General features: G+C 41.4%; 1 protein-coding gene across 11 annotated transcripts in view; it reads right to left on the bottom strand.

Moving 5' to 3' along the window:
* The window catches only part of PLEKHA5 (pleckstrin homology domain containing A5), a 177,573-nt gene extending 168,322 nt beyond the window's left edge, over positions 1–9,251 (bottom strand). For all 11 annotated transcript variants that reach the window (XM_075505709.1, XM_075505718.1, XM_075505618.1 and 8 more), the window contains exons 1-3: positions 9,032–9,251; positions 8,819–8,895; positions 5,640–5,697 (exon numbers count right to left, since the gene is read on the bottom strand). In XM_075505709.1, the coding sequence (XP_075361824.1) occupies positions 5,640–5,697; positions 8,819–8,895; positions 9,032–9,129 (233 nt within the window). In that variant the 5' untranslated portion in view covers positions 9,130–9,251. The remainder of the gene's footprint in view (positions 1–5,639; positions 5,698–8,818; positions 8,896–9,031) is intronic.
* Between the last annotated feature and the right edge of the window lie 15,720 nt (positions 9,252–24,971).

The following is a 24,971-nucleotide window of genomic DNA, read 5'->3' as shown; positions in this document are numbered from 1 at the left end:
TCCTTTCTGCCTAGTTTAGTCTCCACTCCTCCCCCTTCTGCAACTACTCCCACCCTTTTAGCCTTCTCCTTCAGTATGTCACCACCTCTATCCTCTTCCTTCCACATCCCCCCAATAAGCTGCTTTTTGGATGCAGTCCCACCTCTCCTCCCGACACACACCTATTTCTTCCTGTGTCTAGAATCCTTCCACTTCCATGCCTGGCTTTGGCATTGCACCCACTGGACTGTTTCCTCTCCTGCTGTAGCCCCCTTGCATAGCTAGTCCCTTTCACAACTCTCCCACAGCAAGATTCCCAGATAAATGCCCTTTTTGTTTGTCTCTACCTCCTCGGATTTTCTACCCACAGGGCAAAAGCCTGCGCTTCTCCTAGGGCTCCTGGGCGACAATTTCACCCTTTCCAGGACGAGACCTGCACCCAGAAGGAGACCTGCACCCAGAAGGAGACCTGCACCCAGAAGGAGACCTGCACCCAGAAGCCCTAACACTGCGCGACACGTTTCGCTGAGTGGGAGCACTGTGAGGTGCCAGAGCAAGACACTCCCCACACAAAGTATTTTTGGTTCTTTAAATATTTCAGTGGAATAAAGAAGTAAATGTTAAAATAGATAATAAATTTGCAGGCATTCCTAAAAAGTTCTCCTTTTCTGAACAGCTTTGCTTACTACAACGGTAAGAGGCACTGGTTAGTTCATTGCAATGTTATGTCCCAGTTCACCCATCTAGCCATATGCCACTATTTGACCTAGAGGTCTTACCATGAAAGAATGAACCAAATGAAGGCCAAGAATAAACTTCAGTCTTTCCTTAATTTTAGTAAAATAAAGGTTAGAGGTAATAAGAGAAGAACTAGATTTCTGGGAGGAACGCTGTGATTCTTACTGTTGGAAGAAAACAATCTGATCTGTTCTTATTTTTTTGCAAATCCCATTTTTCAAGAAAGGGCTTCTCTGCAAACATGACTAGCTTTTCTTTGATTTTTCAGGAGAACTTCTCAGCTGAATGGCAGAGGATCTTTAGAATGCACATAAAAGACAAAGGTTCAAACAAAAGCCGAATTCCCAACGAGCACAGATTTATTTTAGTAAACAACAGAAACTCAAGGCTGAAAAAGATCTTATCCCTTTTAATCACTTAATAAATTTTTCTTACCTTCCCAATTTTCAAGCTACATGCCTACAATAAGCAAACCTGCACTGATAAAAGTCTCTATAAAAGCATACAAAACCTCTATTTGATGCAACAGTGAACTCACCTCGGCTTTGGCCTGGGTTTGCCAATGCCTTGCTTCAGCAAGAGACAGGCAAAAATTGTTCTGATAAATACAGAAAAAGGTAAACTTCAATACAAAACTCTAAAAATGAAACTTTAACCTCCTTAATTCTTTAAGTTTTTAAGAACTTTTTCAGTCAGCTTTTGTACTGTCCCAGAAGTATCGGTCCTACAGCAGAGTTAAGAAATATCAAGTTCTAACACCCAAACAGTTTATCTGAGTGTGTCTGTAGAAGCAAACTAGTTACACTGATGCAAATATCATCCTTGGATTGATTTTTAAAACAACTTTATTTGGTAAATCAATGACCTAAATAATATAAACCTGGTTTAAAAAAAAAAATAAATACAAAAATCCTAATGCATGTCCAGAACTACTGAAATGAAAAAGGAAAAAAGGCAAGAAAAGTAAGTAAATGTCTGAGTTTAGATAGTCAGGTGGTTTTAGCCAGCAATAAGGGTTTCTTAAATATATGCATATGAAAAAATACACACACACATATACATACACACGGAGAAAGACTTATTTATGCAATCTTATAGCACTCAAAAACAGTACCTTGGTGCCTAATGACTATGCAGTCATTACAAGCTATTAAAAACATCAAGTTGGAAATTTTCTTTGATTTTAATAGATGAAGAGTCTGAAGCCTGTGACCAGGTATGTCTTCTCTATTGACAAGTATCATACTGGGATTGTCACATGGGTCCATTTCCTTATGCACTTATAAATAACGTAAGTAACTTAAGCTTCCCATACTACTATCCAGCTTAAATTTGTTTTGGGGATAAAGCCCTTAACTTTCCAGAGCTCAATGAGTGCTCAGTACACTAAGCATAAATAAATAGTCCAGTGAAGTATTCTAAGCAGAACAAAAGAAAATCTGAATTTTTTCAGCATGCTGTGCCATCATTTTCAAACTGAGGAATTTTCCTATATCTTGTTTTACTTCGTAATACAGAAAATTCAATAGTTAACTGATAATAAAGTAATTATTAAAGGTTATACTTGAATGTGTTGATTCTACAGTCATACAGCTCTATATTCCAGGTAATAGTTTACTTATTGTATAAATGAAGATTATACCCAAAGCAAGCATTATTTCAGAAAAGTTTACTGATAGACTTCCCATCAAGTGATGAGGAAGGGCTACCTGCACACATTTCTAACAGTAAGTAAACAAAACCTGACTTTCTCACTCCCAAAGAGACAAAACACTTTAACAATGTAACCACATCTCATGAGAACATATACAATGTATTATGGCACTGCATATTTTTTTACTCCAAATAACAAACACCACCTTTTGTCACTTGCATTTACAAGGGATGGAGAGGATGTGGGGGAATGATTCTGTTATTACCAGGTATCAGAATTCTTCTACTAATCCAAAAAACTGCAAAAAAAGTTCAAAATCCTAGCTAGCATCAAGTTACTAATACAACTCTACACAAAAACAAAACCACCTTATGCAATGGAAAGAACTCCGTATCTATCCCTGTTTCAGAATATCTTTCCTTTTTAAAGCTAGAACAAATTCAATGTGGGGGGGGGGGGGGGGGGGGGGGGGCAAAAGTGTGTAAAATAGTCATAATTTGGTATTTACTTATTCTGAAAATTAATGTACACATCCCAAGAAAAATACAGTGTCCTTTTAAAATAATCACATTTCAATGCAGTCTGTATCCCGAGTCATTTGTCTGAAATGCTAGTCCAAGGAATGTTAAGATTTAGTTGACTATTATCTCTTCAACATTATCCCAATTTGATTATACAGTGTTTACTACATCAAAGCCAGAAAAAGCGCAGTAATAGATTCAGCGACACACCCACTTGGAACAGTGAAGACCTATTATTAAACAACCATAAGAATAATTTTCAAAAGGTTTTTATTTTCAAACACAGTCTAGCATAAGATCTTACCATAAAGCAAGGTTGTTAAATATTTTTATTCAACCCACATATTTGAAGCTGTGCCTCAGAAGTTAGGTGAAATTATTTATGTGATCAGGAAACTTGACTATCCTTCTTGTCTAACTCTCTTACTGGACACATTACAGAAATCCAACAGCCAAGTTTCACATGGCTGAATGCATCAATAGCCTACCATTAACATTCATTCCCTTGTAACTTTGTAACTCATACCAGAACATAAACCAACATATTTCTTTCAGACCTGACCATGAACACGTTTTCAATATTTTTAGTTTTAACATAGTTTTATTATGCTGTGATCAACATAATAAACATTAATATTTAGCAAATCAGTACACTCAAATGAGGTTACAGTTAAAAATCCACACGCGGGGGTGCCTGTATAGCACAAGGTCACAACAACCTGCGTTGTTTCCCACTCACGCGGGAGCACCACAGAAGTTTAGATTCAGACAACTAGAATTATAATCATCAACACATCATCCAGAGTTACATTGCCTAGGACTATAAGATAGTGATTATAATGTTGTCACCCTGTCTACGTTAGGTCTCACGTCTTCCCTAGCACCGGTAGGACTGAATGTTAGACAGCTTTAAAAGGAGAAGCTATCATTGGGCAGAAGTTTAAATTCAGCCTGAGAGACTACACAACAAACACGTATTTAACTAAAGACGCCAAACTGGTCATACCATGTGAACCTTTCAGCAGGCTTGACAGCACTATCCCTGCTATCCTCCTACACTTATCAAATCACAGAGAAGTGTTGTTTGTGCAACATGTTTTCAAAGATGAAGCACAACTTTTAAATATCAACAGAGCTATTTAGTGTTGGCTATCAGCAAAACAATCACCTTAATGTACATCCTAACAGTTATGATAACACCTTGAACACATGATCTTATAAGGACAAGAGTACACAAACAACCTACCTATTTGGTAAGTTTGTGCATAAGCGCATCAGTCACTCTGCAATAGCTGTCCACACAGTTTTTTTATTCTAAGAAAACTCAAGTTGTTATTTTCCAGTTACTATAACTAACACATTGTTCAGAGGTTTATTCTATGAGAACGAGTTCCATCTGAAGGTCTAGAAGAATTTCTTTTTATATTATATACGCACACAAATACAGCTTTCTTTAATTTTCACTCGTCTTCATTTAATAATCTGAACAGAACACCAGGGGTGAAATCCTTAGTACATTCCTGTCCTCAGTCTGGTGTAGTTCTTGTCAGTTGCTATACAACACTACTACAATGTAAATTACAAGAAGGCAGAGTAGAACAGTAAAACAAACATGTGTCGCTTATTAACAAGAAGACCCCTTCTAGAGAGCCTGGCACCAGTTCTGACCAGATTTTTGGAGCATTATCCTTCAGTATATTTTTTAAATTTTGTTTAGGATCAAATCAAACATGTTCCTATATAAAATAAACTATGCCACACATACGTAACGCCCATCTTACAACGTCTACAATGCAACTTACACAGAGCAGCTACCTTTTGCTCGACACTAAGACACAGAAAAACCTACCTGCAGCCTATAACCTCTATGACGATTAGTAACCTTCACTCATACAAGTTATCCCACTGGTGACACTATTCATTTAGAGATGGCAAACCAAACACACAGTGTAGTGAGTAAAAACTCCTGAATGAATCGAGAAAAGCCTGCAAATTGTTGAATAATAGAAAAAGAAGCATATTAACGGGACAAATATACATAGGTGCCACTTCAAAATTTTCCAGACAAGTATGGTCTGACTATCTGGAGAGGAAAAGCTTGTAAAGATCTGATCAAAACAACTTCTGGACTTCTACATAAGAGCTCTATTTCCATGCCTCTCATTCAAAAAGACAATACATACAGCAAGCCTACCACAATGGACGCACCCCTCAAAACATACTAAAAACTGAATAAAAAAATAATGAAAATCAATGCTAGAAGCAGAAACAGGAGGTCTGCAAAGAAGACAGCCACATTAAACCTTCAGAGTGGCTTTAAACAACATAATTACTAGAGAATAGGAATGAATCAAGACTCTTCTCCCAGTGACGAAGTACGATCTTGCCTTTCTGAAAGCATTCATGGCATGACAGTGTATACACACAAGTGTCAGACAAACTCAAGGTATTCTTGACTTGCAAGGACATTTGTTGCTAGATGGTCACACTCACAGCAGAAACTTCATTTGAATCTGCATCCTTAAGCAGCTTTAATTAAAACTCTTAACACAAAAACTCAAGAAATTGTTTTAGCTGTGCAGAATTCAGTAAACAAAGGACTACATACACTACGACAAACTTGAATACTCCTTTTAGATTTATAGCATAACATTTAAATTCAGTTTGGAATACATTCAAGATTACAGCAACATTTAGACAAACTAATTGAAAATTATAGTATTGTGACAGATGAACATTCAACTTACTTTACATAATATCTTGCACCTTCAAAAGTATAAGCTTCCTCCCAACCTGTGGGTAAGTCTGGAAAACAAGTAGCAAAACATTCCAATTAACTTTTGAAATTATGTTAGCCATACTGGTCTACTCCCTAAAACTAAGGTAGTTAAAATATTGTGTGTGTCTGATTCCACATGTTGAAAGCTTTAGTCCTATAAATAAATATTTTAGAATTGACTCACAATACTGTCTCAGTTTAAATTCTGTAATCCAAGAGAAGCTACATGCATGAAAATCTGATTTGGATTTCTCATTCCCAAATAATAACAATAAGGGTTTAAGTGTGCCCTTATTTAACAAGGTTCCTTCCTTTGACCAGTAACTAGAACTCACGGTCATTGCCAGATCTTTCTGCCTTGAACTTCAGTAGCATCAAATTACCTGACAGGCAGAGATCTAAACAAAAATCAATTTACTTCTGGTTTGCGTTACATGCTAGTCACAAGCATCTTAACAGGCATGATATCAACTATACCACAGAGCATTAGCATTATATTAGCATAATTCCACCACTGTTGTGACTAACAAGTGTTCCTGCAGTGTTTACAACTCTATTCAATTTTACATGAAAATAATTTTCAATGCAAATCTAGTGGAGGAAGTGGGTACATCTTTCCCTTCTCTATTATCAGCCTTAAGAGTCAGGAGCCCACATATTAAAAAAAACCACCTCACCACTCATGGTCAATTTTTTTCAAGTAACAGCTTCCTGATGTAATGGAAGCTCTGAAGATGTTGGGCACCTCTATGCAACTCTAGATACATCACTACCCTTAAAAGTTTGCCCCAGTTAATAAAAACAATAACTGATATGTAGGACTTGCTCATTGAATTATAAAAGCAAGAATGCATTAATTAATTAATTAAATTAATTAATTTAAAAAAAAATATTCAGTCTGGGTCATGTGATTTTTTTTCTCCCAGTTCACTTCTTTGCTCTGGCTGGCTTTTTTCTTCACTCTTGTCTTGTCTAGAACAAAAATCAAGGTGTCTTTCAATAAGAGCACAGGGCAAAGTACAGCAAACAGGAAGTCCCTCTAGCAGAAGTATTTATGGCTGCTATAAGAATTTTGCAAAAAAATACCTTTCCAGTGCTGAATATCTCAAGGAATAAAAAGTACTTCAATTCATAATGGAGGACAAAGCTTTCCTCATTGTCTAGTAAATATCTCACATATTATTTAATAAGGAGTTTTACAACAATATACACTTCCAAAAGAAGTGTTACTTGCTCAAAAATTGTTTCTTAAGAGAAGACATATTTTGAACATATTTTGACTAGGTTACAAAACAATAGTCAGGGCAAAACAAGATATAAAACCCAGAATTCATCTGTTTGATTATACCTACGTATGGAGAGATTCATTAACATACACATGAATGAGGAAAACTACAGAAACACGTTTGTTTTGCAGACACTTCAGCATCTGATTGACAAACGATGGTCAGTATATCCAAGGTCATGCCTCACGCTTGTGTTCAGAAACAAGTTTAATTTTTACCTGATAATAATTCTGCTACGTTACATACAATACTCCAGATACTCAAAAGCAAACTGCATTTCCTTTAGAAGGCACTTAATGGCAGAAACGAATGAGACACTTAGCAAATTACTGGGAAATCACCATCACTCAACAGAGACACTGGTAATAGTTTAAAAAAAGAATTAATCCTCAGCTAATGTTAGTGTCCAACAAGCAAAGCACTTCACATACATCTGCCCCCATGCATATTGCTGTAGATGAAGGCCAGTTTCTCAATTAATCTGAGTACTGAAAGCAGGGAAAAGAGGAGCCTGATAGCAATCAGTAGTTCTATTTCCCGGCATTAAATGACTTCTTACAAACAACAGCCCTTCACTGCAGATCAAACTGCAGACTTCTAATAGCCAGAAACCTGTGCTTTTTAAACTATTCCCAACTCAAAAAAAAAAAAAAAAAAAAAGGTTGCCCACAGTTTTCTAAAAGGCTGTTTCTGGTTTCTTAATGCATAAGTATTAACCAAACATAAAAAGCAAATAATCTGATATAGTCCAATTCACTTGCAGATTTTTCCTGCGATTATCCAAGTGATTACATACATAAAAACAACTGCACTTATTACTACACTCCACCACCTCCCAGTGGCATATGTAGCTTGTGTGCAATTCCAGCAGTCAGAGTTTGGCTCTGGGTCTCCAGAGTGTCTGCTGTAAATCCTCCTCCTCCAGCACCTCCTGCTGCTACTTCTCCAGAGTGGAGCAAACAGCAGTAGCAAAGACGACCGATTCCACCCTCCTCCCTCCAAGTTATTCCTAATGTTTCAGTCCCTTTTCCTCCTACCTATTCCACCTCTCTCAGTCACTTAGAAACCACCCACACTCTCAGCCTAGATGGAAGCGAAGGGAGGAAAAGGGTTTCTAGGTGACTACATTTAGTGGAATCAGCCCCTACATTTCTAGTATACCTATCGTGGTTATATCTAGGCACTGCTGGAAACAGAATTAAGATGAGTGGTTTAATGCTAAACTGAGAAAGGATGCTCTGCAGGTGAATAACCGGGGTAGCCTGTAAGAGGCACGAGAGGAATAAGGCGGTCTCCAATGGTAACTATACAATGTTACAGGGGTGATACAAGGCAACCGAAGGAAAGCGAAGAAAGAGAAATTACACAGACACGGAGGGGAAACACGGGTGCAAAGGAAAGGGTTTTAAGAAAAAGACGAGGAGCACACCGATGGCAAGCCGGGCATGCAAGGCTGCACTGTAATGTCATTCTTGCTCAAGCTGGGGGCAAACAACTGCGCGAAGTGAGGGGAGCGCGGAAAGCACGGCGTGAGGAGTTGTCTCGGGTGCCTGCGGCGGCACCAAGGGGGTTCCTGGGGTCGGGCGGCTTGGGGGCAACGGGGAGAAGCCAGAGCCGCTGCCCGCGCCCGCGGGGGGGAAGGGGCCGCGGGGCTGAGCCCGCCCGGGGGCCGGCGGGAGCCGGGGGGCGGCGGCGGGAGCCGGGGGGCGGCCGCGGGAGCCGCGGGGCGACGGGGTCGGCGAGACCCCGGGGAGCGGGGAGGGGAGAAAGGCGGCGCTCGCCGGGCGGCCGGGCGGGGGCGGCCGTGCCGGGGAAGGGCCGGGGGCCCCGGCCGCCCCCGGCCCCCGGGCGGGGCTCCTACCTGCGCTGCGGCGGTGCCCGGTAATCACGGCCTCTCCGGTGAGCGGGTGCAGCCAGGTCGTGCTCTTCGCCTCCTCGCTGCGGGGACGGACACACGGACCGAGTCAGGCAGGCGCAGCCCCGCCGCCCCCGCCGCCTTCCCCCCGCACGCCCCTCCCGGCCCCCCGCCCGCCCAGCCCAGCCCCGCTCCCCTCCTCGCCGGCCCCCCGCTCACTTGATGAAGAAGACGCGGCCGCCCTGGCTGATCCCGTAACTCCAGCTGGCGGGCAGCGCCCGCAGCCGCTCCGCGCTCAGCTCCGCCGGGGCCGCCATGGCCGAGCCGCCGCCGCCGCCGCTACCAGCGCAGCCGGGGAGAGCCGAGGGGAGCGGCGAGGGGGGGCGGCGCGGGCACGAGCGAGCGCGTCCCCGCCGCCGCCGCCAACACCTTGGGGAGAGGGAGGGCACAGCGCGAGGGGGAGGGGGTGCCGCGGCCCGCCCCGCCCCGCCCCGCCCCGCGCGGGCACGCCCCTCCCGCCGCGGGGGCGCGCGCGGCGCCCTGGCCGACTGCCCGCGGGGGCGCGCCGCCTGCCCCCGCCAGGGCCGTTGGGGCGGGGCGGCGCCGGGCAGCGGGTTCCGGCGGGCGGGCGGCCCGCTCGGGGAGGGAGCCCCGCGGGGCGGTGTCGCACCCCCCCCGGAAGGGGACGGCCGGCGAGCTCGGCCCTGCGGGGCGGGAAGCGGTGCCCGAGCGGCGGCGGCGGCTGCCCCGCAGGGTGGGGGAAGGCGGGCTGCGGCCGGGGCCGGCTGTGCGGAGGCCCCTGCCGGCAACGGGCGGGGGGAGGGAGGGGGCCTCGCCCGGGCGGCGCGGGCGGGCAGAGTCCGGTAACGGTGTGAGGAGCGCGGGGGCTGGGGCGGTCCCGTGTCGCAGATGGAGAGCTGAGCCAAATACGGTGCGTTTCCTCTCGCCAGGGAGCGGATCCCGCGCTTCTGGCGTGGGGCTGTTTCTCCAGCAGCCAGGGGCCCGGCCCCCCCGGAACTAGCGGCGTGCACCGCACGTCCCCGCGCTTTGAACTACAGATGTGAGGCACCACCTCTGGTAATCTCTCATCGGGTCTTTAAAGACACGCATTCCTACAGGAAATTAAAACTTTTGTCGGATTTCCTCTGGGAGCGTATACGCTCTTCTCCTAGCCTCAACTTTAAGCTTTTTTTTTTTAAATTTCTCATATAAAGGTGTAGTCTTAAGAGGCAAGAGTAAACAGATGCCATCTTTTTTTCTTCATGTAAACAAGCCTGTCTGAACTGTGTGCCTGTCCTCCGAAAGAGATCTAGGGTATGAGATGCATACATAGTTTCAGTGTTTAGGGAGGTGGTAGTAATGCCGGTAAAATCCACGTCTGCAAAAATGGAAGTGTGTGTGTGTGTGTGTATACTTTTATTCACGTGAATAATCTGATTGCCTGTGCATTTATGCATAGCTATGCACGCCTTTGATTTAAGTTATAAATAACAAATGTAAATTACTAAAACTGTGTTGTGGCCATGATATTTCTAAGAGAATCTTGCCTTACAAAACCATTTTCTGAATGAGGAATAAAGCTGAGAAGTCTGGTGTATTCCTGTGTCCACAAAAACATTTGAAAATCACAGCTGACAGTATTCTGCATAGCAGCTTTGTCCTCTCTCCCACTCTGAACACCTTGGGGAAAAATAAAATTTGACAGGACAAGTTGCTGTGTGGTTTGGTCTCCACCACACCGTGTGGTCAAAGTCTTAAAACCCAGTTGCCCCACACAAGATATTCCAGACCTGAAGAGCAGTGAGCATGTGACAGATCTTAAGTTACCTTTAAGTAACTGGAGGTAAGACAAGAGTTCCTCCCTGTCCAACAACAGCCTTCATTTCCACTCACCACTGACAGCATCTGAGACTTATAGTCTGCCAGAAAAAGGATACACTGGAGAAAACACAAGTTACTCTATAAACAGTTCCCTTCTCTTCTAAGAGCAAGAGCCCTTGGATGATGAGTAAAAGTGAATAATGGCACTTCCTCTGAAGTGCTGTGGAAAGCTGCCTGGCAGCAGCATGGGGGAAATCACATGCGTTTTGGGCTCCTGAGGTGGTAGTGGTCGTATCCTGATACTTTTCATGCAGCCTAACCAAAGCAGAGAGCAAGAGAGCAAGTGCTCTTGATCTCCAGAACACTGGATTACCTTCCACCATGCAGAATCCATTTGCTTCTCTAGCAGAGGAGGACACGCGGCACAGCTAGACTTAGATTGGTCTAGATCCATAAGTTACGTATTTAGGTAGGATTTAGCTGCATAAATCCTGCCTAGTCCCAGCATGTGCTTTGCCAAACGCCTTCCTTAGGCAACTAAATTTTGCCAGTACCTTGCCTTGCAGCCTTCTTTCTGCTTTGCATATGTTTAGAATTGCTGCCATCTTGGTAAAACCAAGAGTGCAGTACCTAAAATATGTCAGAGCCTGGCTGAATTCTCAGGCAAGACTCTGCACAATTCTTCAAGTGCCGCAGAGGCCTGATAGATCGGCCGCATTCGAGCCACACCTAAGAAGGACTTACAAGATTAGTTTCTGTATAACTCACAGCAAACAGGTTGGTGGCAGAGTCACCACCACAAACACTACGGGAAACCTCTTCAGCCTGAAGGATGAAGGGCATTTAAAACCATGTCACTCGCTTCCCGGGAAAATGCTTTTGCTCCAAGCTATAAGCTATTCTGAAGCTGAGACTATTCTATGAGTATACTGAAGGTGCTCCTCCTCCCCCTTTGAAGTCACATTACTTTGCAAATATAATTACTGGGCTACAGGGTGGTGACATGACTTGCTGGTCTCATGAATAGGAAGCTCATCCAGGGAGTGATGGAAGATCTTGGTTCTACTCCATTGTTCAGGGACTCTGATGTATTTTATGTTAAACAGTCATCAAATAAAATCCAGTATTAGTTCTGGAACACATGGAAAGCACATTATGACTGTATTTACAGGAACTAATCCTGCAAGGTGCCATGCACCATGAACTCGTGGTGATTTCTGGGAGCCCAGAGTTTTACCATTTTGTGGAACAGGGCTCATGAACTCCAAACAATATGAGGGAAACCTGCACATTTGTGCAGGCTGGTGCCAGCAGTTTTTCTTTCTGAAGCCTCCTGTTGGTTCCATAGTTAAAACTTTTGCTTCAAACTTAGTGTAGAAGTTTGATAAAAACAAATTACACATCAGCTTTTCACAAAGTTCACTAGAAGTACGTCTTTTCTACAGTCGGATAAGTGCTTGAATGCTTTTAAAAGAGGGACTCGAGAATAACATTTTTTAAAAAGCCACATCACTAAGGGGAGTAAAGATCTCTTTTAGAAGCAGTTTATATCACCTTAACAACTCCGTGCATAATTTAAGATACTACATATTGTACCTTTCACATCATTCTTTTTTACTGTAAGAATGAACTAATGATTCCAAATGTGAAATTGGTCAATCTGATTTATAAGACTCAGAGAAATCCATCAGGATGCTCCCATCTGGCCAACACTTTTTTTCCCAGAGAGCTGAAGACAAACTGTTGAAGTGGTGACCACCACTGACGCAACTGTTCTCTGCTTTCTTCGTGTATGGCCTGATCTATCTGCTGCTCCCGTCACCGATGGGAAGTGGACAGAGGATGTGGAGCAAGTTGTTAATCTGTGTGTGAGGCAGAGCCCTCCCACCAGTATATTGGCTACCCATCACTGGGAGCTTGGGATAAAGTAAAAACCCAGCTCCACTGAGCTTTTTCCCCTGGTTCTCCATTCCGACCCCACCTTTTTTCCTTCCTCTTTCACCTCCTCATGACAGTAGCTTTCCTAGCAACTCCCTCAGGGTCAGGGAGTACTAAGGGAGTAGTAAGTTTATTGATGTTTAAAAAAAATCATTTTGGCTCAATAATCAAAATATTTAAAATTCCTGAGGCAAAAGAACCCTGCCCACAAAACAATGAATCCCTTTAAATGGGATTAATTAAAAACCAGCATTGGGAGAACATTCATTGAATAAGACTCAGAGAAATCCACCCACACCTCTCCCAACAGGTATGAGGTGACAACGAACATGTGATGAGCCAAGAAAAAAAGGACTACATCTAAGCATAGCATCTGACAAAGCCAGGGAGTAGACTGCAGTCCCGACGCTCCACCTAAAACCTCTTCACAGACTTGTGTTCGTCAGGATTGATTCTGTGTATTCTGCCAATATGAATCAAATTGGATGAGGTTATTTCATGGAGTCTGACTTTACATTTTTATGCTGTTTAACTAGCAAGACAATATAACGCTTAACATCGCAAGAAAAGACTATTGCTGGTGGTGCAGTTTTATGTTACACGTTCTCATGAGGGAGCTGCTTCTGAAGGGTACGTTCCTTTTTGCCCCATCCCTAAACATGAGTTTTTCTTGCCTCTGTACCGGTATTGCAGCCCACGGTGGATTAGATCAGTTTGCTGATCTGGTAGAAAATAAATCACAAATCCTCTCAAATAATTAGTTTCCGATCAGATCAATAAGCTGATCCAACTCGTCCTGAGGTCACTCGATAACTAGATCCAACACATAGGATGGGAAGAGAGGAACCGCTCCTTTTAGCCTACATTCCTCAATGACAGAGGCGGAGAAAACCAACAAGTACGCTGATTGACATTCTCTGGAGTCAGAATATCTCTGTGTAGATGAAAGTAACAATTAGCCTAGGTCAGAGGAAATAAGGAAGAGGAAAAAAGCTGTCTAACACAGCCTCTGCAGGCAGCTCTGTTGGCAGAATGGAGCCTCTCCTTTGCTCTAAATAAAGAGCCTGATAACAGTTCAGGACTCCTGTCTGGTAGCTCCGAAGGCTGCAGGTTTTTCCGGGGGTCATTGGTACAAGTGGCACAGTACTCCTCTTCTGGGTTAGTGTAAAGCATCAGTCTGACTGAAAAAGCGTTGGGTCATTAGCCTCCCTGTCATCAGCACGAGATATCCTAGCAGACTGTTTTCACAGGCTGTGCGATACAGAACTAAAGCCTGCACTCACTCAGGCAGTAAAAACAAAGCGTTTATTTTACAGTTTAAGAAGTTTTGCAATCTGTGCTTGACAGAAAAAGCAGTTTTGCTCATTTCAAAACTTTTTTTTAACTGCAATTAATGATTTCCAAGTATAGCTGTGTTGTGTGAAAATTTTGTTACTTTTGGGACAGTGAGTCCTTATATGAGGCTGATTTCTTTTAAAGATCCTGTCATACTAATACAAAACAAGCTCCAAAGCCAGAGTGTGAGATTTGCACTGGCGGGCAACATCAGAAAAGCAAAAGGGCTTATTACTCTCCAAACCAGCATCATTTTGTCAGAATCATACTGACCATTTGGTGCAATTTTGAACAGAGAACACTCTTTTTGTAACAACTCTCTTTTCAGAGACTTGTTTACCTTACTGTCCATGTCATGTATACCATGATGAGCTTCTCGCCCAGTCTTCCAGCCTGAAATGATGGATGCCGTAATTGGGACCTTCAGGTTTCTTTTACTGATCGTATAATATTCAATATCTCAAAAAAGATTGAGGCCTCAAGATCAAGAGCTGCTTTGCTGGAACCTTCTTTTCTTCCTTTTCACACCATTTCACAGCCTTCTTGTTTAGGAAGCCCTCAAGCCTACCATAACGATGGTTGTCTGTGACTTTCACACAACTCAAATGACATTTTTTAATCACCTTTATTACCAGGATTAGTTTAAAATAATACTAGGAAGGAAAAAATTTGTGAAGGAAATACAGTGATCTCAATATCCCACTTGCCTCTCACTAGCAGTTGTCCTCTCACTAGCAGTTGGTAGCCACAGCTGGCTGAAGCCAGGAAATTTCGTCTTTCAAATAGCCCTCTCCTTTGAATCATCCAGAAGAAAATCATATACAGTACAACACAAAATAAATTCTCTGTCTCTCAGCTGGCTCCTCTGTTTCACAGATCTCTTCAGTATCTGGTAGACTTCAACATCTGCTTTTCTTCACACAGTTCTCTTCATTGCTGCTGTCCAACTCTTCAAAAGCCTGCTCTGTTTCAAACTCCAGGAGATGCAGAAGCTTTCTCTGTTCTGGAAGAAGCAGAAGATGACCTGTGTTTCTCCTAAGAATTGTCTTTGTTCAGTAATTGCTTGAACAAACAAGAAGAAGCTTCATGTGGAATATCTGGAAGGGCTTCACCTGTGGTTTGCATTATGTAAGATATACAGAGCCCTGTGGCTGCAAGGGCTTTCACTTATGTGATCTTTTCTCATATCTTTCCTCGTGCATTTTCCCTTTTTTTTTGTTTTTCATTAATGGGGCTAGTAAGAATTTGCAATATCTTTGTATTTAATACTACCAACTATATAATGAATTTTAAGCTATCCCCATTAAACTTTCAGCAACTGATACTCACACTTTGCAGAGTGAGGCGAAATAATAGTGTGTTTCACCCTTGAGATTTTTGTAGACACCCTTGTTGCAATCTTGATAACATTTTCCATGAAACCATTATGTTGTGGATACCTTTGCTGTGAAGTGCTTTAAGTGATACTATTTTTGCAAGACATTTAACATCATAATCAAATCACAGTCCATTTTCTGTAATTACCACAGTTGGTGTAATATGTATGTCAGTCTTTACGGACTAGACACAAGATTACCAGTGTAGCAGTGATATTCTTTAATAGTGTTATAGCAGAATAACAAGAAAAGTAATCTATTTTTAGTAATTTTTGTAATTTTCCCAGCATCCTAGACAAGTCCAGGCCACCTCTTGTTGATCTAAAGTTTCCTTGAGTATATTTAGATACGAGCTAGTATCTGTTCCAATACTTGTTGTGTTGTTAACAGCACTCACCTTTTATCATCTTAGCACTTTCTTTCTGGCCTGGACTGTTGACTAGAAATTCTATTCTTATTTTGCTATATTTTCATGTACTTCAGCTTTCCTATGTGCATCTTTTTCATTTTATCTTCATGAACTCCTGTTCTTCCATAGTTCCAGCTCTCCCAATGGGAGGTAAGAGAGAGTTTTGTTCTTTCACATTTGTTTCCTTTACATCTGATTTACATTTTACTCACAGTAAGAATATTTTGTTTACTGCATGACATGAGTTTTACCTACTTGTGCTGGATAGGTATATAGCTGAAAAAAAAGTTATTGAAACTTTACTTGCAAAATTGTGTCCAGCTCATATTCATTGTATTTCAGGTACTGGGACTGGATTTTTCTGACAAAATGAAGGTGTGTCCCAAGGCCACTTTTACAGCAGCAGTGGGCTAGTCAGTATAGTCAATATAGTCTATGGTGCAGTTCTTATTCTGATGTAGGTACCTATATCCGCTCAGTTGAATCACACCTTGAACTATTCTGACTACATTGACTAGCACTCCATTAACGACAATGGGATTCTTCCCCAGGCAGAAGTAGAGACCTATATTGTAAACTGCTGTAGTCAGAGGAGACAAATCCCATCTGAAACATAACTATAATTTGAATAGTTCCCACAAAGAACCCCCCATATAGAATATGTCTTTTAAAGACACTTGTAGTCACTGATGGGAAGCTTTTGCAAAATGTTTTTGCTTCTTATGAATATAGCTGTGCATTTTCTTCCCATCAGTCTCTTCCATTATTTCTTGAAAATTCTCTCTGGTTGATTGCATTTTTTAGAGTTCACCTCTGAATCTTCAGATCTGTTCTGCTTCTTCATTTTGTGACGTGGTTCTGTAGCATCAGCTGGCTTCCCTTTCAAAACTTGTAATCAGATCTAGCTCTGTTCTGCAGCCAAGGTAATTCTCACAGTCTTTACTAAGCTAAAACTGTGTTCCTCTAGAAGCCTTTTCTGAGTTTTGGGTCTCTTGATCCCTGTAGTATTCTGTTCTCAGATCTGATTTTGAAAATTACACGATTGACAGTACTTTCAAACATTGTAAGTATCTTGAAAGATTTCCTTTTTGGTTTTAGTTACACAACTGCTGTGTCTCAAATATTTCAGTCTTTCCAAGAGCGCAGTATTTTCTCAAATCACTATAGCACAGGATTTCTCATTTGCAGTCTGGTGCTTCTGGTCTTGCAGTACTCAGAAAGAGAGTTACCTTAATTCATCTTCCTTTTCATCAGTCCTATCTCCTTTTTAAAGAAAAAATGTGTTATTTGATTGAATCTCCTCCAACAATATCCTCCATTTCTGGAGAATTTAATCTGCTTTGAACTTTTTTAGTTTCTGCTCCATAGTGTTCTCCGCTTACTACTTCTTCTAGTCTTTTCTTTCTCTGTGCCATCTTTTGTTTTTACCTTTGCTAGTGCTCACATGTAAGGCTTTTAAGTTGCATTAAAGAAAATGCTAGATTATTGATAAAACAAACGTCTTTAATACAAAAAAAGGGTAACACGCATATATGTAAAAGTAATAAAGCTACAAAAGAGGAAGGAATTTGTGAAGGAGAAACTAAAAATGCTCCGCTAAGCCAGTTGCTGGCACCAAGTATTACTGACAACAGTTGTTGTATTGGAGAGCGTTCCATCCTCTAAGGCAACGGGTCACTCGGTTACAACCAGAAACCCACTGTCATTTGTCTCGCTAGTTCTTGCATAATCTCAGTTGCTAGTCTGTACATTAAGTGTTATGCTCGTATAGTTCTGTCCTACTCTGTATATTCTCATATACTATTGTCATTCAAATGGTTTCCAACCTTTTTTTGATTTGTGGAGCTCTCTTTTCCAGGGGAGGCAGGAGCCCTGTGTGGCAGGGTTGTATTCACTGAAAACAGGGCTATCTTTCATTAAACACTTAGTAGTTCATGGATCACACACAGTCTGTAGCTCCCTGGTTGAATATTGCTGTTAATACATCTCTTTTTTTTCCAGTTATTTCCATTTGTCCCAGCTTGTAGCAAAGGTTAACCCGCCTTGATTTGTGGTAGTTTCCTTTTATCCTTATACTTTCAGTTTTCTGAAATTAAATTTTCTTTATTGAGCAATATTCATCTCAATTTTTTTCTACAGATTTCTGCATATTTAAAATATCCTATTTGAAGTATTATTCACTTAGAGTTAGCATCCCTGCAGTCCCTGTAGGTTGCCCCCCCCCCCCTTCATTATTTGGCATTAAATACCCAAAAGCTTCTGGGTTTAGGTTTTTTTACTTAAGAATTGCTGTTGTCTCCTGCATCAAGTTCCCTAAACGTTTTAATTCGGTTACCTCACCAGTCAATTCCCTTACCACCAGAAGAATCTTACAGAAAAATAGCACCGTATTCTGTTTGTTCAGTATTTTAAATACCACTTTTCACTAGGACATCAATTTTCTTTCCCTCTATTTCCTTTCTGCCTCGCTGCTCTGCTGCTCCCACTAGCTTTTACTTTCTCATTTTGCCTCCCTTTCTCGACTTCCATTTTCTGCCTCTGAAATGGCTGATGCCCATTCTGCCTTGAACCTTACTTCCTCCTCATCTTCTTTGCCTCTTGCAGTATTCCCCTTTAACTCAACCGCTCTCTCCCTCCATTTACACTTCTGCTCCTTCTAAAGAGGACCAGCATGGCACAGAAACAGGTAAAAGCTGTGACAAAATGACCTCTCCTCTGCATCTTCTCTCCGACACTGGCTGTGCACCTGTCCTCTCTTGTGATAATTTCTGCAGAACGCTGCACCTCCGGCTGGTCCCCAGAGGAGTCACATTGGTGCTGTGAATAACGAGGCTTCCCTCCCTCCAGTCTGTTCTGGCTGTCGCTTCTTTTTTCTACCTGCCCCCTTGTTTTCTATGTTTGATGTCCATGTGACACCATTCTTCTCTCTCTCCTGTACAGCTGGCCTTCCATTACGACTGGCTTCTGGCTTTCCATTTTGCTGTTTCTGTAGCTGATGATTTAATTTTCTACACTGAGATCTGTGCTCCTCTGTAAGTCTAGATCAGCTGCTTTATTTCTCCAGATAAGGACTCTGTTTTGCTTTCCACATGCCACTTCAGCGTGCTCTTGTTCCTTCCATCAACCAAGCGACTGAGAACATTAAACTCTGCTGTAACTTTTTAATATTTCAGGTTTTACAGAGGGCAAGAAGGCATATGGCAGACTTGCAAATTGAAGAGATTAACTTCTTGAAGCTTTGCCACCATGCATTATTATTCCTAAAACATCGTGAGAAAAAAATGGATACTATTCTCAAATTAGGAAGAACACAGGAAAATCTCAGTGAGATCAGGCTGCTGGGAAAAGCTTGAAAGAAAGGCAAGAGAACTCTTGGGAAACTGAGAGAAATTAAGTAATCTGGAATCTTAGGAAATGACAGAAAAAGAAAATCAGAATTCCTGAGTAAGGGCAGGGGGAAGGGCATCTAAATAGATCGTATAACAAAGACAACTGCAGAGGGGATTGCAAAAGCACAGAAAAATGAAGCAACCCTGCTCAATAGAAAACAGGAGTAAGCAGCAGTATGCCAGAGGCCCCAAAGACTGCTGGTGTTTCACAGCGAGCTGCAACAGCAGAGCTCCCTGCCACATGGCCGCCGTGCTAGAGAAGTTATGTAAACCCCAGTGGGTGTATTAAACTGCATTCAAAGAAGCCACAAGAGTATCAGATAAATGTCCTAATATTTGTGGTAGGAGATGGGACAATGCAGTTCTTATCATCTGTGTGTCCCTTTACTAATGTTGAAAGGAAAGGAGAAAGTTTGCAGAGGAAAGAACATGCTTGATTCCTGCTTGATGATAGACAGATTTTGTTTCTAGCACCACTTATAAAGATTGCCTGTTGCAACAAAAAACAAGCAAAGACAGACTATGTTTTTTTAACAGGAGTTGTTCAGTGCTGTTTACATGATCGTGAAAAAAACCAAATGGTTCACCAGTTCAGCTATTCCAGGAAACAATTTCTTAAATTTTGTTGACCACTAGTGAAAAGATCACGTAAACCAGCAGCACTGTTTATGCCACCAGCAGAATATACAACATTTCCGGTAACACGATGAAGTCAAACAGAAGAAATATGAGAGAAATGAGAAAGACAGATTTCCGGTATAATCATATTAATGCCATAGAAATGCTCACACCAGAACACCTTTAAAAAAGAGAATAATAACAATAAGCTGCAGAAGAGGCCATGGTTGTAGGCTGCCTCCAGCACGGGTGACAAGAAGGAAGAAAGGCAACAGGATGTAACCACATCGCAGTAGCATGCAAATAGCTAAAAATACTGGAAACCACCCCATGAGGACTGACATCAGAAGATGCTGCCACATTCCCATGGGAGATAACATACTGGGATAGAGAACACCATATTACACAAAAGATAAATCTAAATGGATGAGAACTCAAAATGATTCTGCAACGGTTGTGCAAGGGACAATTGTGCCAAAAGGGTACAAGTGTTTCAGCCATACATCTGAAAAGACTATAGATTCTACCTTCATCCAGTAAAGTTATGTTAGCTGTTGATTGACAGTTCCTAGGGAACTGCTAGAACCACAATACAGAAAAATGAATGTAAGTGGAAGACAGATAAAATCGGTTTTGGAGCAGTTGTCACTGGAAAAAAAACACCAAAACCCCAAACCTGTTCAGTTGCAGACCTGAAAGAGACCTGATTCAATTCTGCACATGTGCAGTATTACTATACTGCATATATATGTAAGTTGTTTATAGCCAGTTCCTAAGGAAACTAGAGAAAGGAAAGAAAATGATCCAAGAAAAATATGAGAAATTATCAGCTACTTTTACTGTGATTGCCAGGAATGAAAGAGCTGTAGAAAGAGAGCTTGGTTACACTGGTGATAGAGAGGAATCTATAAATAAATCCATTTCACAGGTCTTCACAGGATTAGAAAAAAGGAACAAAATAAGATTGAGATAATTTGCCACTTCCTTTGGTGTCATAGTTCTTCATTGCTTTTCAGTATCAAGGCACTGTAGTTATTTCCAAGACAAGAAGTGCTGGATAAGTACTTTTTAAGTAAAAACCCAATTAGTTCTGTAGGCATCACAGAACTGAATACAAGTATAGTTTTGGAATGATGCTTGCTTCATTCAGCATGTCAGATATTTGTTAGGTTATCCAAAGCCAAAACACTGTTAGAAATAAGTGACATAAGAAGCTTTTGGCAAATACTTTCCTGCAAAAGAATCAATGCTAACTACAGCCCCTGTGTTTACAGTCACATCCCTTAAACGCTTCTTCAGTGCTCTGTTAGTCTTTGGAAAGAATCAACCTTATGGGGACCAGATTACTAGCGTAATATCTGACTGGTAAAGTTGACAGAGAACACAAAGCTGAACAAAATGTATAAGCCACATGTAGGTCTAACAAGACAACCTTGCCTTGCATAGAAGGAAACATAAAACTCTAGAAAATCTGAAGAGGAAATGAGAAGTGTTTCAATCCCTAACATACATAACCTTTAAACAGGATCATAAGAATTACTTTTAATTTTTTTAAAAAATTATTTTTAACAGGTTCTATATATACCAAAATCTGTAGGGAATCTCAAATGAAGGTAATGCAAGGAATCTAATTTGCTCATCAAAAAGGTCCCTTCACTGTGTGCTTCAGCAACTGTAGAAAACAGTGCGTCTTTGTAACATTTAACAACTGTGTTTAAAAAGTAAGAACAAATGAAGAGGAAAACCAGAAGCCTGTCACGTATTTCAAGCATTGCAAACATACAAACAAACCCAACCCAGCATTATGTCCCCATGGAAATGAAAGTCTTAGTAATGACACAGACATTTGAACAGCTTACTGAGTATTTGGTATGGTTTGTTTCAGTTGTAAAAATGCCTCTTTAAGCCTTTAGTGGCACGGTTGAATCCGAAATCATTAAACGAATTTTTACCCAGAATACAAATGCTGTTACTGCAACTTGGCAACTTTCTTTTCTAACTGAGCACTTCCCAGAGAAAGCAGTCTTAGGGACACATGTTTTGTCAAGAGCTCCAGTTACGCAATAACACAACAGGAAAGAGCTTAGAATCAAGAAAAAGAAAACAACAAACAAAACCTGAGGCCTTTGCTGACCTTACAACAACAGCAATTTCAGCATCAGCCAGCTGACTGGAGCCAGTTAGAGATGCACGGTTAAAAAGCCTGCTGGAAACTTGCGCAAAGCTGGGTGGAGCTGAAGGAACAAGCCTCTGCCAGGTTCCCTCTCATCTTGGCAATGACCTCCCTATCACTGACAAAGTGTTTCTGAAAGAATAGCGTATTTTTACACTTTCGGTGCTTTGAAAATAAGTGTTTTATGATATCCACAAGGGGTGCTGATACAAACAAATGTAAGACAAAGATACAGCAGTCAGGTGGATGGCCTTGACCAAAAGACAGACTCATACTCTATGACACAGCTGTAAAATATGTAACCTAAAGAGAAAAAACGACCTCTTTTCCCACCCTGCAGAGTCACTTAATGGATTTCAGCAGCAAGTAGGCCACAGAGCTGTTTTGCTGGAATGGAAATGTTGTTATTTCCTTCTCTAAATATACAGAGCAGGCAATAATGCTTAGAGAATCTCATCCATAAAGAAATAGAAATCAATATGGCAATACACGATACTCGTGAAGTCCTGATTTGGCTAAAAGCTCTTAATTTCCAGTATAGCCCTTCATGGCATTTGTGCTGCTGGCAGGCAGCTGCCCAGCAGTGATTTATCGGCAAGGAAAATGGATATCTGAAGCTGGGTGTCCTATGTCCATACTTAGTTACCAAAATAAATTGCCTGATTTTCAAGCTTGCCAAGAACCAGAAGCTCCCAGGAGCACACGTGCGATAGAGAAGGAACAATTACATAGCAGATCAAAGCTAAAGCAGACTAACCACAGCCCGCTAAATTACAGAGGAAACCAAGCCTTTAGAGCCAATTGGAACATATTTTATTTCTTTTTGCTTTTCAGTTCCAGATCTCTGTTCTGTGACCCACCAAGAAAGCTACTAGCTCCAGAATTGCCTGTTGGTGACTAAATTTGACAAACTGGAGACCAGTTCAGGGAGTTTTCACCTGACATTTCAGGACAGGTTCCTAAAGCTGTGCCGGATCACTTACATGTCCAAATATCTTCTAATCCAGGATAATGTAATGAATTTTAAATCAATGTCTCCAGATGTCTAACACAGAATAGTTTAAGAGACTTTAAACTCATTTAGATCAGCTTTCTGTGGAAGAGAGCATAACATTTTGATAATTCATGCATTATCTGCAATTTTCCCTGCCTGATGCAAGCATAAAACCAAAGGTCTGTCTTCAGAAAGTGTCTGATATTGTCAGAGCTCCATGTTACTTCTTATAGGTCCAAGTGGCCAGAATTGAAATCAAAGTACCTTGGGCAGATGCTATTGACCCTAATTGATGTCACTCAGGAAGAAGAAGATGGCCCCAAAACACCACAATAAATCAGGGTACTACAAATAATTTATTCACAAGTAAAGCTTCAGGCTCCTGTGGACTACAAACATTTCATGTTTCAAGACATAAATGAGAAAAAAGGTGGTAATAAATTCAGGCCTGTTTGCTGCAAAAGAAGTTTTTCAGTTTGGTTCTAAGAAATCCAGTTGGAAATGACTGAGTGAATATCCAGAAAGCAAAACCCAAATATTTCATCTTCATCACATGTCACCACTTGCATAAATGGACCCAGATTGTAACCATAATGAGGACAGTGAGGGCCCAATTTCATTAGAGGCTATGGATGCTACTAGAATAAAAATAATCTCAGTAATATCTACCACACTAGAACCAAAAGGCCTCAGAGTAATAAATCTAGTGTTCTGTGTTTATTCTGACAAATGAGAAAAAAAAATACTGTTGCCATTTTCAGCTACATCTGATCCAACATTGCTTTAAAGTAGTGTTAGAATCACACACATAGCATTTTATAGCAAACTGTGCTAGTCAAATAGAGCCATGGAAGGTCATTCATAAGAAAATTACATAGTAAATCTGTTTCGGTAGAAGAGTGAAAAAATTTCTCCTTATTATATCCCGTTTTGTTATGTATTAAGCTTAGCTCTCCTCTTCCACTATCATTTTTCCACTTGACACAAATATGACTGATTTTAGGAAGACAAAAAGTTAAAATGCTCAGTCTCAAATGGGCCTACACTAACTTGCAGCATACAGGTTAAATGCTATTCAACTCATTTTACAGGGAAGTGGATTAGACCTGTAGATCTTGTCATACTGACTGTATCTGGCATGACTCGACTATATTTTCAGTTTAAATTAGTGGTGAGGAGCATGCAAGGTTCCTTCAGTGAGAGATCTGCTGTTGTTGAAGAATGACCTAGAATTTTTACATGTAAATCTATTTATTATCATAAGCTTATGATTTTTTTGGGTGGTTCTCTTTAAATTTGCATATCTGTATGCAGGGCTCAGGCATAGTCTCATCCGTCTGCTCTCCTATTCCTTGCACACTGGTGACACTGTAAGGTTCTCAGCTCTTGCAAAAACATGACTCATATGGAAAAAAGTTTCCTTTTGGGAAGCTCCACTTCATTAGGTCTTGTATGAGCCAGCCTCTTCTGACCATTCCAGCTCAAATATTAGGACACCTTTGTTCAAAGACTTCAGCTCTCTAATTCTCTGCCAGCTCCTTCTCATGAAGGAAACTAGCCTCATAGTTTCCCTAGGAAGCCTCAGCCACAGCCTTCTGCTTCTCTCTAATTCCTAGACTCACAACGTTTATTTTGTTTAGAGACTCTGCCGCCACCCTCTCTCATTAGCTTCTTCAGAACACAGGCAGCATTCTTAAAGCCCATCAGTGCCCGAGTCCTTGTCCGTGTCCCTACGGACTGAGTGGAGCTGAGCCCCATCTGAATACCCTTCTCCTTGCCCTGGGCCTGTCACATTTGGACTAACCACCTAACGCCCATTCTCATCTTGTCCAACCACTAAAAAAATCTGTGGTCAAATCCTACACCAAAGGTCTGCGTTTTACTAATACTCCGGTGCTTATCTGAATACTCAAGAACGTTAGCCTTTGCACATAACAGAATTCAGCGTGAAACTTGCAGGCAGCCAGTGAAAGTCCTCAAATCCATTCTGCACAATTTTTCTTCTTAGAAATCTGCACTGAACATGCAAACCAAGTATTCTAACATACTTGGAAAAATACACAATGAAACAACCCATTGGAGTCTAAGTTGATCCTGGAATTACCG

Source organism: Mycteria americana, chromosome 1 (genome assembly GCF_035582795.1).
Source record: "Mycteria americana isolate JAX WOST 10 ecotype Jacksonville Zoo and Gardens chromosome 1, USCA_MyAme_1.0, whole genome shotgun sequence".
NCBI lineage: Eukaryota > Metazoa > Chordata > Aves > Ciconiiformes > Ciconiidae > Mycteria > Mycteria americana.
The sequence above is the reverse complement of the archived record's forward strand: the minus strand, read 5'-3'. Positions and strand labels throughout refer to the sequence as shown.